Genomic DNA, 15,222 nt, shown 5'->3' on the forward strand with positions numbered 1-15,222 from the left:
ATGAAAACCCATTGAATCAGACAGACGGGGTTGTAGTAACACTGTTTCACCACTAGAGGGAAGTTATGCTAAGCACATTTTCTTTGCATATCCAGACCATATTTAGTGTTTTTAAGGGTGTGTGTGTGTGTGTGTGTGTGTGTGTGAAAAGCATTTAGGCTGCAGGCATGACAGGAAGTGGCTGCGGAGAGAGAGCACAGTGAATTTAGGAGTGAAAAGTTGCATCAGCAGGCGGTCGTCACCGACATCACAGGCTGCGGAGGACGGGGGGAAAAGACAGCCAAAAACCTCAAAGTTACAAAATCTGCCAAAACATGCACGCCACAAGCTGCTCCAGGAAGAGAATGACTCACATCCAAGAAGAAAAAAAAGAGGGGAAAAGAGAGGAGAACAGGTTTGAACACGCGCCCCACCCAAGAGTACCTGAACAAAGATGTATATGAAAGCCAGGGGTGCTATGACAACAGCAAAAATGGGCGTGCTGCTAATGATAACTATGATGGTGGAGAGAGAAACGAAGAAGGTGCCCAGGAACATGAGCACGGTGGACGGCAGCGCCTCGTCGATGACGTAGATGTCCTTGGAGAAGCGGTTGATGATGCGTCCTATAGGGGTGGTGTCAAAGAAAGACTGCGGCGTGTGAAGTTTGTTGGTGAGCAGGTTAGAGTGCAGCTTCTTGGCCGCGCTGATGTTCCCCATGGCTAGAGTGAAGGAAGAGACCATGACCAGGATACCTGGGAAAGGGTTAACCCACGGGAGAAGGAGAAGAAGGAAAACATATCGGACAGGAAGTTTTTACTGAGGAAGGAGATGTCGACGCCGGCAGGGTCCGTCCTGAGTGGAGAGGTGAAGGTTAGAGCTTCAACAACATTGAAAGCATTTTATTTTCCATCCACAGCAAAAAGAAAACATATTAATATGAAGAAGTAGATCCAGTCGTCACAGCCTTAGAGTTAAAACAACTCACAAGTTAGATTTCTGCTCAACAACAAACCAAAACTGGCTGAAAGTGGATAAATTACGTGTGTGGGAGGAAGTGGAACGGTTTTTATCTCAACACCAGGCAGTTTTAACAGAATTTAATGTTTCTTACCTTGTGTAATGCCCAATGCCGCGTACACCCCCACCCTCATGTTAACATTCTCCTTGGTTTGGTTTCTCTGGACGTCGTTGGTCCACTGGCTGAGCCAGATGTTCGCTCCGATGGCAGCGGCGCTCTGGCAGCCGTACAGCAGGCAGATGATGACAGACAGCAGCGGCCCCACCGCCTTGGCGTACTCCAGGTACACTTTGGTTTTCACCTGGTCAGGAGGGCGAGTCCGGATGAAAGTTTACTACTTCACCAATAAAAGATGAACGTTTTTCAAGATGAGCTTGGATGGGTTTGTGTCGGACTGACCCGGCCCGTTTCTGCCGCCTCCGCCTGGATGAGCTTGTCCATCTCCTGTGGTTTCTTCTTCTCTTGTGACTCTGGGTGCTGCTTCTTCTGGCTGCAGCCGTGTCTCCTGACTGAGCGGGATCTGGTGGTGTCTCCTTCAGACGAAACAATGCTAATCTGTCTGGAAACGAGACGCAGTCCACAGAACGAGTGTCAAAAATGGCTTCTATCCTTCAGGATCTAAAGGAAACATTCACACTGCAGCTAAAAGTGCCTTAAATCCAACTATGGACCCATTCTTGACAGCCTCAACAGATCTGATTCACTCTCATACGTGGTCCTCAAACTGATAAGGATCAAAGCTGCGTCGGACACATTTCATCCCATAGACATCATATAGACATAGACACCTCATTGTATTACGCTGCTATCTAACTTATCAATATAGAGACTCAGTTGTACAAAGTTTGAAAATAAAGTATTGTATCGAAACTGTGCTATTTAAAAGTTACCTAAAAAAACACATGGAGAGCGTAAACTTCCGCCAAGTTATTTAAAAAGTTCCTGGATCCAAACGGTGATCCGGATCACCACCAAAATTAAATCAGTTCTTCCTTTCCACGTTTCCACAAACAGACAAACAGATAAAACATAACCTCCTTGGCGGAGGTCATAATGCTTCCATGTAAAACTCTTAGTGAAGCATCAACATCATATTATTCCATAAACATCACATTGGAGTAAAATTGATCATTTCCATTTAGTAGATTATTCACTGTGTTAACATTATTTATAAACCAGTTGTGTAGAAAAGTGTTTTATTTGTGTGTAATATATACATGTTGTTCAACAGAACACAGTTAAGTGGGGAAACGAAGTTTACTCTGCAGCAAGACTCGAAAGCGGAGACCCATCCAATATGGCGGCGACGCTGGTTCACTCTCCAGCGCTCAATGCAGCGTCTATGTATATATATGTCTATGTTTCATCCCACTTCCCATCACTGAGGTGGGACAGATGTGGTGCATACACACAACGTGCTACATGTGACCTCCTCTGTGTACGGCGGTCCCATCAAGGCAGTAGACCAGGGATCCTCAAGAGCCGGTTTTCCAAGTGTCCCCGCTGCAACAAACTTGACTCAGACTCAGACTAACTCTGCACATGTCTGCTAAATACACCTTGATTTGGATCAGGTGTGTTGCAGCAGGGAAACCTAGAAGACCTGCAGGACTCAAGGAGCAGGTCACATATATTATATGCTGACATATTTCCCCCCCCAAACACGGGAAAGTTATTTAAAAACTTTTATATTTACACCAAAACAGACTTCCAGTCCTGCTGGACTGGAAGCGTCTTCCTGGGGTCTAAAGTTTGAGCAACAGTTGAAAAATAAACAATTGTTGTTATTTTGTTTGTGAACGGATTAAAGACTTAACCAGAATAACCAACTTGGTGGTGAATTAAACATTTCCAGCACCTCATGAAACTTTTCTTGGCTTCATTGATCACCGGTTCGTTGTCCACCATGTCCGTGTGGTGGTTGCTAAGGGCGTCGTCAGGGAAGAACTCTTCCTCCTCCATTAACTCCTCTGTGAAACCCCAAAGACAAACAGCATGAGGAGCCGATCACCTTCGATGCCAGTTTAACTGAAAGGACGATGAAGCTCTGCTCTACCGATGGCCTCGTCCTCCTCTACGATCTCATCCAGCACGTAGTTCCTGAGAAACTCGGAGAAGGCTCCGTTCTGCTGAAGCAGCTCCTGGTACGAGCCCATCTCCGACACCCGCCCGTCCACCATCACCATTATATTGTCCACCTGAGGCAGGAAGCTGATGCCGTGCGTCACCAGGATGCGAGTCTGGGGTCAAACAAACACAAGGAACTTCTGCTTCTGCTGTGTTGTAAAGAACGCAGCTCAACCTCACAAGTTTCCATCAGACTGGAATAATAAAAAAAAACACTGCGCCAGTAATAAACACTGATACGACTTCCTCTCCAGCGAAAAGATAGCGTTCGGCTTGTAGTGGAGCAAACAGAGCTGCTGGGAAGGTGGTTTATGAGGACGTTAAAGCATCGTTTCAGCCTTGAGGTCTCATTTATCAGCTGTTCTGTGTGGATTTACTGCATGGGAATCTCTTCATGTAAAATGAGTTTAAATGTAACACAGGACTCTTAGGTCCTCTTCTCAACTATTATTTAAAGTGGAACCATTATGTGCGTTTCAGGCTAATTTATTTTTATTTCTGAGACCAGAAGGGCTGGGATTGATCGAGTTATTGTCACAAATCTCTTTATTTACTTCAGACCGACCCTCTCCGTAGGCTGTCAGATCAGCCTGTGGGCAAAACGAGTGGATTGAGACTTTTCCGCATTAAGCCCCGCCTCCCGCCACTGCACTACATTGGGAGCGCGCACCGCACCTGCTTTCGCCTTCATTGTAACATCTCATAAACAGAAGCATTAGGCTGATATGAACTCAATAAAAAAACAAACTACATTGTCAACACATAGCATACAGCCCTACATGCTGGAACCTGAATCAGACCCTGAAAACGAAGTGGAAAACAGCAACCCACAGCAACGAATGCAGCAGGATGTCTCTCTTTGGTAAACTCACCAGCCATCGTTGGAAATAACTTTATCCCACGTTTTCCACCCGCCTGATGTATTTGTACATGCCCTTGTTAACCAGTAGAAGGTAACCAATCACCGAACCTTATCCCCGGGACGTCACAAGGATTTCCAAGTAGAAAAAACTCTAAAACGACGCGTTTTTCGTTGCCATGGAAACCGAACGGAGAGAGTGCTGGAACTCAAACTCAAACATGCGTTTAGGTGATAAAAAACAGTGTCGTTCACATGTCTGATGAGGATTCAACACTGTAACGCTGGGGTCCAGGGGTGATGGAGCCTTTTCTGCTCAGCCATCTCCTTCACATCAGAGCTGCTCTTTCTGTCTCTGATTTTAAGTCTGTCCTTAAAGCCCACTTCTTTGCGCTGGTATTTAGTCATACCTAAGCTTTTTTTGTGTGTGTGTGCATTTTAATTTTTTTTAACTTTTATTTTAGATTTTTGTTTTGCGTCCAGATTTGATTTATTCATTTTTTAATGTGCAGAGTTCAATTTTAAATTGTGCAGTGTTGTTGTTTGTTGCTTTTATGTTCAGCACTTTGGGCTGCTGCTGCTGTAGAAATGTGCTATATAGATAAACTTGAACTTGAACATAGATCTGAGCAGATTATGGTGATAAAAATGGGAAAATGTACGTTTCTTTGTTGCATCTTCAGACACGTGCAGCTTACTTCTTCAGACAGCTGATCTGTTGGGTAACATCAGATTCTGCTTCCCAGAAAGATCCTGGTAGATTTATTTTCTGATTCGGGACGTGTGTTACAGATGTGTTCAGAAGCGACTGTGGCGGATGTGAAAGTGGGGTTTAAACAACGACATCAGACCATCACTGAGCTGGAACAGTGAATCCATGTTGGATTTATCATCTGGAATAAAAGACATTATTTCTTTGCAACACTTTAACATGAAACGTTCCTGAAGTCAGGAGTGAAGCCTACGGTGAGGCTGGTGGAAGAGCCTGCATGAGAACCTCAGCGCTGCAGAGAAAGTAGACGTTTTAAAGAAAGAGGTTCTGTTATGATGTGTTTCGTGTCGTGTCTTTAGTTCTAGTTTCCTGTTTTATTTTGTAGTTTTTCCCTGTTTAGTCCCTGTTTAATTTCACCTGGTCTCGTTTCATCCATTCCACCGGCGTCTTGTTGGGTTCTTGTGTGTATTTATACCCTCTGTTGCAGTGTTTCAGTTTCTGGTTCATTGCGTGTACTTCTGGTAGTTTCCTCATTTAGTTTGCCCTCAGTTAAGTTGTTTTTTTGTTTTTTTTTTAAATAAAGCATCTGGACTCACATTTCCACATTTGGGTTCTCATCTCATCGCCACCCTGACAGGTTTAAGACGTAACTTTTAAGCTTTGCTTTCAACTAAATCTTTACTGCAGTTATTTGTTTGTGCTTTAGTCTTTTATTTCTTTACGTGAGTAGTTTTTTTTTTTTATTTATTTCTCTTAGACATTTTCTTATGTCTAATTTTAGTTTTTTTTTATTTTTATGTATCTTTTAAACTTCTGCTTTTATCTGATATTTTTATATTATATTATATTTTATATATATATATATATATATTTTTTATATTATATATTTATACTATATTTTCATTTCATTTCATATTGTTTTTAGATTTATTTGATATTTGTTTTGACATTTTAACTCGGTGTTTTCTTCATGGGGACCCATCACATCGGGGACTTTAGCTTCTTGGTCTGCAGGGTTGTCCTGTCTGGATGGGTGGGGTCCTGCACTGCAGCCCTGTGGCTGAGGTGTGGACCCCAGGCTGCCATGAGCGGGGGGGTTCCTGTTGTGGTACCTGCGGTGGTCACGTGTGGGCTGGCTCCTGGTGTGCATGGATCCCTAAAATATTGTGATGTTTGTTTGTTTTTCTTTTTTTGGGGGTGGGGCGTAATTGTGTGTGTGTGTGTGTGTGTGTGTGTGTGTGTGTGTGTGTGTGTGTACGCATGTGTGAAAGACAAACTAGCATATTTGTAAATAGCTTGTTTTATTTTATGACGCAATAATAGTTTCTACAATGTAAACACTGTTGTTGCTTTTTGGGATGAAAACTGCTTTATAAATAAAGTTTGATTTGATCTGAAAACAAGCAGCACGTATCGATCGGTTAATTTCAGTATCGGACATGAAGAGCTGGACAAAATCGACGTGTCAGATATCAGTAAAAAAAAAAAAAAAAAAAAGGAAATACTGATCATCCCTAACATAAATATATAGAGTAGTGAATAATCCTCTCACCTTCCCCTTCAGCGCCCCCTCCGGACCGATGAGGTTATCAAAGATGTGTTTGGACACGTGGGCGTCCACCGCAGACAGCGGGTCGTCCAGCAGGTAGACGTCGGCATCGCTGTACAGAGCTCGCGCCAGGCTCACCCTCTGCCTCTGACCCCCGGAGAGGTTGATGCCCTGCAGGAAAAAGATCAATAGGGAAAAGTTTTGAGGAAAAAAAAAACAGACTAGAAGTTCAGGAGCTTCATTTGACTTGTTGGAAAGGATCTGAAAGAAAACGAAAAGTTCTTCTTCTGCTTTTGTACCTTCTCTCCTATCTCAGTCATGTCTCCTCCAGGCAGCACCTCCAGGTCTGGGGTCAGGGCGCAGGCTTCCAGAACGCAGCGGTATTTCTGCTCATTGTAACTTTCCCCAAACAGGATGTTGTCCCGCAGGGTGGCGTTCTGGATCCAGGCCTGCTGAGGAACGTACGCCACGGACCCCTGAGGACAGAAGCAGGCAGCTGTTTCTTCTTGTCTCCTGCTTTAATAAGACAGACATGCCTGGAAAAACACACCGCTACCTCATGTTTGCTGCCTCAGAAGGAATTTCCTTTTAATAATCTGTGACTGAAACATCCAGAGCGGCGTTGAACTGCCTCAACACAAGCTCACAAACAGACAGGAGCTGGACTCCTTTGTCTTTCAGTATTTTTTGCTCTTTGAAAATATCTTGTGCAGGAAATCAAACATTTTGTGTTTTTATCAGATCCTCAAAAAAACAAGACAGAAACTCCAAATCAAATCAAGATCCAACTTCTTAAAACAAATATCTAACTCATCAGATCAAGAGATGAAGACGACTTGCTGACGTTCAAACTGGGCGTCAGAATAAGGAAGAAAGATGGCTGAAGTGTCTTTTCATACACAACCGTCTCCAGGGTTTCCAGAGAAGGTCTATCCAGCGAGCAGCAGTTGTCTGGACCAGAATGTCTGGTTGATGTCAGAGGAGAATGGACAGACTGGTTGGAGATGATGGAAAGACAACAGGAAGTCCAGTAAGAACTGGTTCCAACTAGAATCCAGTTCAGCTCCACATTCACATGGTAGGATCAGAATCTGCTGGAAACATCATGACAACATGGATCCATCCTGCCGTCAGGATCAAGGCTTCAGGCTGCTGCTGGTGTGATGGTGGGGGGAGGTTTTCTTGTCCCACTTTGGTCCCCTTAGTACCAGCATGACATGGTTTAACCAGCACAGCCTACCTGAGTCCTGCTGCTGACCATGTCCATCCCTTTCTGAGCACAGTGGAGCATCTTCTGATGGAAACTTCCAGCAGGATGATGCACCATGTCACAAAGCTCACATCATCTCCAGCTGCTTTCTTCATCATGATGATGAGTTCACTGTCCTCCAACGGCCTCCACAGTCACCAGATCTCAGTCCAACAGAGCAGCGTTGGGATGTGGTGGAACGGGAGATTCTCATCATGATGTGCAGCAACTGTGTGATGCTTCATGTCAACATGGAGGAAACCTCTGAGGAACGTTTCCAACAGCTTGTTGGATTTAGGTATGCAAGAATAAAAGCAGGTCTGAAGGATAAAGATGGTCCAACCTGGTACATAAAGTGGCTTGTGAATGTCTGATGCAACTGCAGAACTACTTAAGAGTTAGTTAAATATCAGAGTTCTGTTTAAAATGGACCATTTCTCAAAACAGCACACAAGGAGGGTTCATGTGTACAAATTACAGGAGGTCACCTCAGTAAGTTGCATTTATAGGTGAAAGAAATCCCCTGACAAAGGCATAAACGATACCTTTAGGAATGTTTCCAACAGCTTGTTGGGTCTCTGACACCAAGAATGAAGGAAAAAAGGGTCCAACCAGTACAAGAAGGTGGATCTGATACATTAGACAGCAATTTTAGTCAGGTTTTGAAGAAATAAAGGTGATAAATGACCTCCTGCTGAATAAAATGTTATTTCTGAGTTTAAATGAAGTCCTACCCGGATGGAAATATCTCCTTCCAGCTTTTCCATTTCACCCAGCAGCGCAGAGATCAGGGAGGTCTTTCCACAGCCGACGTGGCCCACCACAGCCAGCAGGGAGCCCTGAGGCACCATCACATTGATGCTGCAAACACACAATCAGCACGTAAACTATTTAAAGAATGCAAACTACACAATGTGCGCTACCGACCAGTGTGTGGCGTTGTGGGACGTACTTGTGCAGGACTGGGGGATCTTTTTTGGCCCACGTGAATTTCCCATTAACAACCGACACCGTAAACTCTGTTGAGCAACGAAGCGATACGTGACTTTTTCTTCAACAGCCTGACAGATAAAAGCTGTTAACCCTTTCATGCATTGACCAAAAAAAAAACAAAACAATGCCACATCTCTAAAAATACAATATTTTACCTCTACAGACATATTCATTGATACTTTATTAGTGATATTTTCAATTTATTTATTCATTTATTTTAATGTATTGCATCAAATATTAAGTACAATATATATTATTAAATAAATATTAAAATAAATAAATTAAAATAAATTAAAATAAATTTATAAAAAAATAAATAATAAATATAAAATAAAATGAAATATAAAACAATATATAATTGTTATTTTATTATTTAAATATCTAATAAAATATAGCAGTATCGTTTTATTCTCATATTGATCACAAAGGCAAACTTGCGTTATCTGCATTTCTGTTCAGTTGTCTTATATTTATTTATCCTTCAATGAGTTGTAATGTAATGGAAGACTCACTCACATCCACTGAAGTGGTTCATTTACAAATCTGACAACAAAGCGTGTAGGCATCCTTTATAGTGACCACGATGCATGAAAGGGTTAATCATCCAGATACTCTCTGGGCGAAAGCGCATTTGTAGACGTCTCACCCGTAGCTGCGTTCTTCCTGTCAACCGAGTCTGGATCCAGTTCATCATGACTCAGGAAATTCTGGATCCGCTTCAGGGAGACGCTAGTCTGAGGTGAAAAACAAACACAAGAACGTTTAATCGAAGCTGCAGCAGGGAAAAGACACGGAGAGGGAAGGAAGGATCGACGCAGCAGAGAGGAGAGGCGGTCCACCTGCACGATGCCGCTGATCACTTGGGGAAGCATGTTGAGAGGAAATCTGAGGATGTTGAAGAGCGACAGCGACACGAAGGCCTTCTCCGCATCCAGGACGTTGTTCTCATCCACAGTCACGTACACGGCAAACGTTGTCAAGGCGACCTGGAAACAAACAAGCTGTTGAAGCGTCGACACAGACAGGTAGCAGCGGAAATGTAAACAGCAAATTCCAGCTGTTTATCCCACACAGCAAAAAGACTAAATATTTCACACAAACTTCATGTGAACAGCTGAAGGAAAAGAAAACGTGCTCAGGCTTGGCAGATGCCGCTCCGCTGAAACCTCCCCGACGGAGCAGGTTATGCTGCCAGCAGACAGCTGATAGACAGCTGCTGTGTCTCTGCGCCTGATCTTGCCTGGATTTGCTTCATTTGAGACAGACGGCAGTGACGGGTAAATTTCAACTCCTTTCTGAGGAGCGACGCTGAGTAATGACTTTTAAACTAAACTCCGGCTCAAATGCAACTTTACCAAGTTTATAGTCACTTTAACCCTCTGGGGACCAAGGGTATTTTAGAGAAATAAACCTCGCCTGACTTTTTTTAGTTTAGATGCTAATAAACACCACCTTTCAATATCTCATAATGTCCTATACCTTTTTTTTTTATTATTTTGAACTAAAATATCATAAACTGCTATGTAAATGAGGCTCCTTTGCTTGAAATAAAGAGTATTATAATTTCAAAGCATAACTAAAGGTACTGAAGGGGACTGAAGCACTGAAGCTTTCCGAAATCACTGTCAGCTGCACACACTGTATCTGTTACCAAGTTATACATCTGTTACGACGCCATCGTGTCGTTTATGTTGAAATAAACCACTTGAGTAACGCAAATGTTTTTTTGAGCAATTACGCATGGTATGTGTGCGTAAAAGCTGTTGTTTTCATAATTCATCGGCCTTGTAAATACAGAAGGCAGCTATCCGACTGCTAATGACACCGATGCAGAGTGATTGACACTGTTTGGAGGCGTTTCCTGAGGCATCGTCGGCTCTGATTGGACAAACACGAGTCAAGCGTCAAAGACAAAGGCTCTGATTGGACAAACACGTGTCAAGCGCCAAAGACAAAGGCTCTGATTGGAACACCTATTTTGACACAACACTGTATCACTTATGAATGGGCTACAGTGATGCTGGACCTACCGTCTGAAAGCCCGGAGTCTCCCGATTAAGAGGGGGAAAAAGTAAGTTTCTATCTTTTGTGGTTCGAAAGCTATGCTCGATTAAACACAACGTGGTCCCTGGCATCGCCGACGATGGATGATAGAGGCGGAGGCCCCAGAGTGTTAAAATTGTATTTACAACTATTCTATTCTACAGTAATTTAGCAGACGCTTTTATCCAAAGTGACTTACTGTCGTGTTTTTCTTCCCTGACCTGCCAGCACTCATCAGTTGGAGCTCCACCTGGGGCTTGCTAACCTGCTGTGCTCATCAGTCTCGGTTCTGCTGGTCTTCTGGCCATTTTTCATGACTCAGCCAACTTAAAACACTCTCCAGTCTCTTCCCCTCTGCCAGGTTATCAGCAGATTCATGTCTAGTTGTTGTCCAGCGCTCTACGGATTGTCTCTAGTTGCCAACCCATCGCTTCACGTCCCAGGATCACTCTCCTTGCCTTACCCACCTCTAGCCTCTCGGTTTTTCTGGTCTGGCCATGTCTTTGGATCCCCAAACCTCGCCTATCATCTTGGATAAGTGCTTCGTCATAACCCTGACCTCTTGTCTCCATCCTGACCCTGTCTCTGGAGCCTGGGCTCTCACAGCTGCTCATTCACCTGGATTGATCCTCTGCTCCTTTAGTCTCAACTATCCAGGTTATGCTCATTGCTCTTATAGTTATGGGTAGTCTAGCCAACCATTACTCATGTAGCAATGGGGATGTTACCTGATGCACTGAGAAGTACCTCGCTCTATTACTCTAATATATTAATGTATAAATATATGCCAATATTGCCGTCTCTAACTTATTTCTCCTTTTTTCCGCAGGTCTTCCTGAATAAGTGCAGTTGTACATGTTGATCTGTCTTTCCTGTCGTCTCCACCCCAACCAGTCGAGGCAGATGGCTGCCCTCCCTGAGCCGGGTTCTGCCGGAGGTTTTCTTCCTGTTAAAGGGGAGTTTTTTCCTTCCCACTGTCACCGCATGCAGCTCAGGATGGGGGATTGGATCCAAGTCATGACTCGATGCAATCAGTTGGTTTCTATTATAGGATATGTATGAAGTGGCTCGAAATGATGTGTATGTTGATTCGTGTATGTAAAGTGCCCTGCGACAACATTGTTGTGAAGTGGCGCTATACAAATAAAGTTGAATTGAATTAAATTGAATCATCTCTCATTCCTCATCCTCCAAATAAACTGGCTTTTGTTCACAGCTCCTTTGTGTGTGGCTGAACTTCTGGGTCCTCACAGTAACTCCTTGCACTCACATCTGAGAACCACACAGCAAGAAATCAAACCGAAGACATCAAAGATAACTGGCTGTAAGGCTGAGAGGTCGAACTGGTCAATAAGTCACTGATGTGGAAAGTCAGAGTTTTACTGCTAATAAAACCTCCCGTGTGCAGGCAAGCCAGGTTTCTGAACAGATGTGATCATCTCACACACAATATTTCACTAGTAATTTACTCCGCCTTCAGATATATATAATCATACAACCTCCAGTGTGATTTTTCACGTGTTCACAGGGACAGAGGAGCGGACCCCTGCAGCTTTTACAGCCTCATGTCTCCTGAGATTTTAGTGGAAATCTAAAATGTTTTGGTGTGGATGAAATATTGTTTAATGAGATTTGCAAAGCACCTCAATGTGTCTCTTTCAACAGTGTTCATATTTTAAGACATTTTTTTCAATCAATCTTTCATTTTGTCTTTGTTTTCTATAACTTAATTTGTCTCGATTTCAACAATGAGAACAACTAGGAGGCTTTTTCCAGGAAAGAAGGACACGTTCAGCACATACACTGGTCTGCGACGAGCTACGTTTACCAAAACGCAGGACTGCATCAGTAATCAGCTTCACTGATTATTAAAAAAACTAAATTGATTTTAAAAACTTGTAAATAAAGTTGCTTCAGTAATAAAACAGCTGCACATCTTGCAGAGTAAATATGAAAATACATGCACTACTTAGTTACTCGGGCAAGTTGGGGATAGTTGAATGTCAGAATGAACTTGGAAAGTACTCTGACATTTTAAGGTGGATTTAATTAAACTTTTTCCATCCATCCATCCATCCATCCATCCGTCCGTCTCTATCATCCATTCATCCATCCATCCATCCATCTCTATCATCCATCCATCCATCCATCCATCCATCCATCCGTCTCTATCATCCATTCATCCATCCATCTCTATCATCCATCCATCCATCCATCCGTCTCTATCATTCATCCATCCATCCATCTGTCTCTATCATCCATCCATCCATCCGTCTCTATCATCCATCCATCCATCTCTCTATCTTCCATCCATCCATCCATCTCTATCATCCATCCATCCATTCGTCTCTACCATCCATTCATTCATTCATCCATCCATCCATCTCTATCTTCCATCCATCCATCCATCTCTATCATCCATCCATCCATCCATCCATTCGTCTCTACCATCCATACATTCATTCATCCATCCATCCATCCATCCATTCATCCATCTCTATCATCTATCCATCCATCCATCCATCCATCCGCCTCTATCATCCATCCATCCATCCATCTCTATCATCCATCCATCCATCCATCCATCCATCCATCCATCCATCTCTATCATCCATCCATCCATCTCTATCATCCATCCATCCGTCTCTATCATCCATCCATCCGTCTCTATCATCCATCTGTCCATCCATCCATCCATCTCTATCATCCATCCATCCATCCATCCATCTCTATCATCCATCCATCCATCCATCCGTCTCTATCATTCATCCATCCATCCATCCATCCATCCATCTCTATCATCCATCCATCCATCCATCCGTCTCTATCATCCATCTATCCATCCATCCATCCATCCCTATCATCCATCCATCCATCCATCCATTCGTCTCTACCATCCATACATTCATTCATCCATCCATTCATCCATCTCTATCATCTATCCATCCATCCATCCGTCCATCCATCCATCCATCCGCCTCTATCATCCATCCATCCATCCATCCATCCATCCATCCATATCATCCATCCATCCATCCATCCATCTCTATCATCCATCCATCCATCCATCCGTCTCTATCATTCATCCATCCATCCATCCATCCATCCATCTCTATCATCCATCCATCCGTCTCTATCATCCATCTGTCCATCCATCCATCCATCTCTATCATCCATCCATCCATCCATCCATCTCTATCATCCATCCATCCATCCATCCGTCTCTACCATCCATTCATTCTTTCATCCATCCATCCATCCATCTCTATCATCCATCCATCCATCCATCCATCTCTATCATCCATCCATCCATCCGTCTCTACCATCCATTCATTCATTCATCCATCCATCCATCCATCCATCCATCCATCCATCCGTCCGTCTCTATCATAGCATTTTAAGGTGGATTTAATTAAACTTTTTCTACAGTTCTGAATGCAATTATACAACAGTTCAGTGTTTTAGTGATAACTGCATGGTGTGCTGTTCTCTGACAAGATGATCAACCTCAAGAAGACCCATAAAAAGCATCCAAACCATTAATTGACCAATAATTATTCTGGTTTGGGCCCTGTGATGGACTGGCGAACCTGTCCAGGGTGGTGCCAGCTTCCCTGCGACACTGGATCAGACTAATGAATAAAATAGGAGATTTTAGTTTTAGGCCATTAATCTTCCAGCCAACCACAACGTCTCGTCACACACAACGGGAAAAAAGTTCCAACGTCAGCCGGTTCAGCAGCAGATCCACAAACGACAACATGGCTGAATCTACAGAAAATCGTGCTTATTGTAGGCGCATGGTAGTTTTGCTTATACAAACTTTTTCAGCTATTAAACACGGTAAACAGGGTGGATTTCACACCGAAAGTCTGCATGACCTCATTTCCATGGCCCCTTGCTCAAAAGCTTATGTTGCTAAGAAGCAGAAACCACCTTCAATGGCGGCCAGGATCCCTTTCTCCTCATCTTCTGTGACAGCGTTGATGTGATAAGCACTTCCTCTGTTTGGCTTCGGTTAGTCAGTGACAGAGGATTAGCGTGCACATTTGCACCTTTCAACTTTTTTGGCTCAGTTATCAGAGCTGGGGTTTCTCATGTGGGTCAGATGTGGCCAGAAGGTCTAAGGACCCCGGTCTAACTGAGGTTATCGCAGGTTTTTTATGAGCCAGATGTGACCCTGATATCACAAGCCAGCCTTGGCAGGGGTGCCATGCAGACAATTCGCGCTCAAAAGAAGAAACAAATCAAGGAAAATCAATCAATATTTGCAGATGAGGAGAAAAGATCTGATAACTAGAGATGAGGAAATCCTCTTTGAGCGATAAATGTAGATTCTTTTGGTGTCCACAAAGCAACATTACTGAAATCTGACCTGAATCTTCACTTCCTTCTGCAGCTTGCATAAAAATAAGCTCCTCATCACTTTATTTTCAAAACAGCTTCCAATAAAGTTCCTTTGTGTGATCGGGGCCGTCCGAACACTCACTGAGTTGTATTTATAGCCGTAAAACGGGACTTTTGAGCTTATGAAAGCTGCCTGAAGGCAGCGAGATTTCCTTTAACCCTTTAAAGCCCAGCCTTAAGCTTTATAAGGTCAAGCAGACTCTCTCAGAAAAGAAAAGAAAAGTGCAGTTGTCATCAGAACCAATAAACAGAATTATGTTTTCTCTGACGTTCTTCACACTCA

At 43.3% G+C, this 15,222-nt stretch overlaps 1 protein-coding gene across 1 annotated transcript in view; it reads right to left on the reverse strand.

Annotated features, from left to right (window-relative positions):
* abcc3 (ATP-binding cassette, sub-family C (CFTR/MRP), member 3) overlaps positions 1-15,222 on the reverse strand; it is a 101,400-nt gene that overhangs the window by 26,344 nt on the left and 59,834 nt on the right. Inside the window, exons 13-22 of the mRNA XM_079261396.1 lie at positions 9,329-9,475; positions 9,136-9,223; positions 8,449-8,515; positions 8,231-8,357; positions 6,547-6,723; positions 6,251-6,418; positions 3,057-3,240; positions 2,859-2,970; positions 1,400-1,559; positions 1,094-1,301 (exon numbers count right to left, since the gene is read on the reverse strand). Of these exons, the coding sequence (XP_079117522.1) occupies positions 1,094-1,301; positions 1,400-1,559; positions 2,859-2,970; positions 3,057-3,240; positions 6,251-6,418; positions 6,547-6,723; positions 8,231-8,357; positions 8,449-8,515; positions 9,136-9,223; positions 9,329-9,475 (1,438 nt within the window). The remainder of the gene's footprint in view (positions 1-1,093; positions 1,302-1,399; positions 1,560-2,858; positions 2,971-3,056; positions 3,241-6,250; positions 6,419-6,546; positions 6,724-8,230; positions 8,358-8,448; positions 8,516-9,135; positions 9,224-9,328; positions 9,476-15,222) is intronic.

The sequence above is a fragment of the Telmatherina bonti genome (genome assembly GCF_933228915.1).
Source record: "Telmatherina bonti genome assembly, chromosome: 21".
Classification (NCBI taxonomy): Eukaryota; Metazoa; Chordata; class Actinopteri; order Atheriniformes; family Telmatherinidae; genus Telmatherina; species Telmatherina bonti.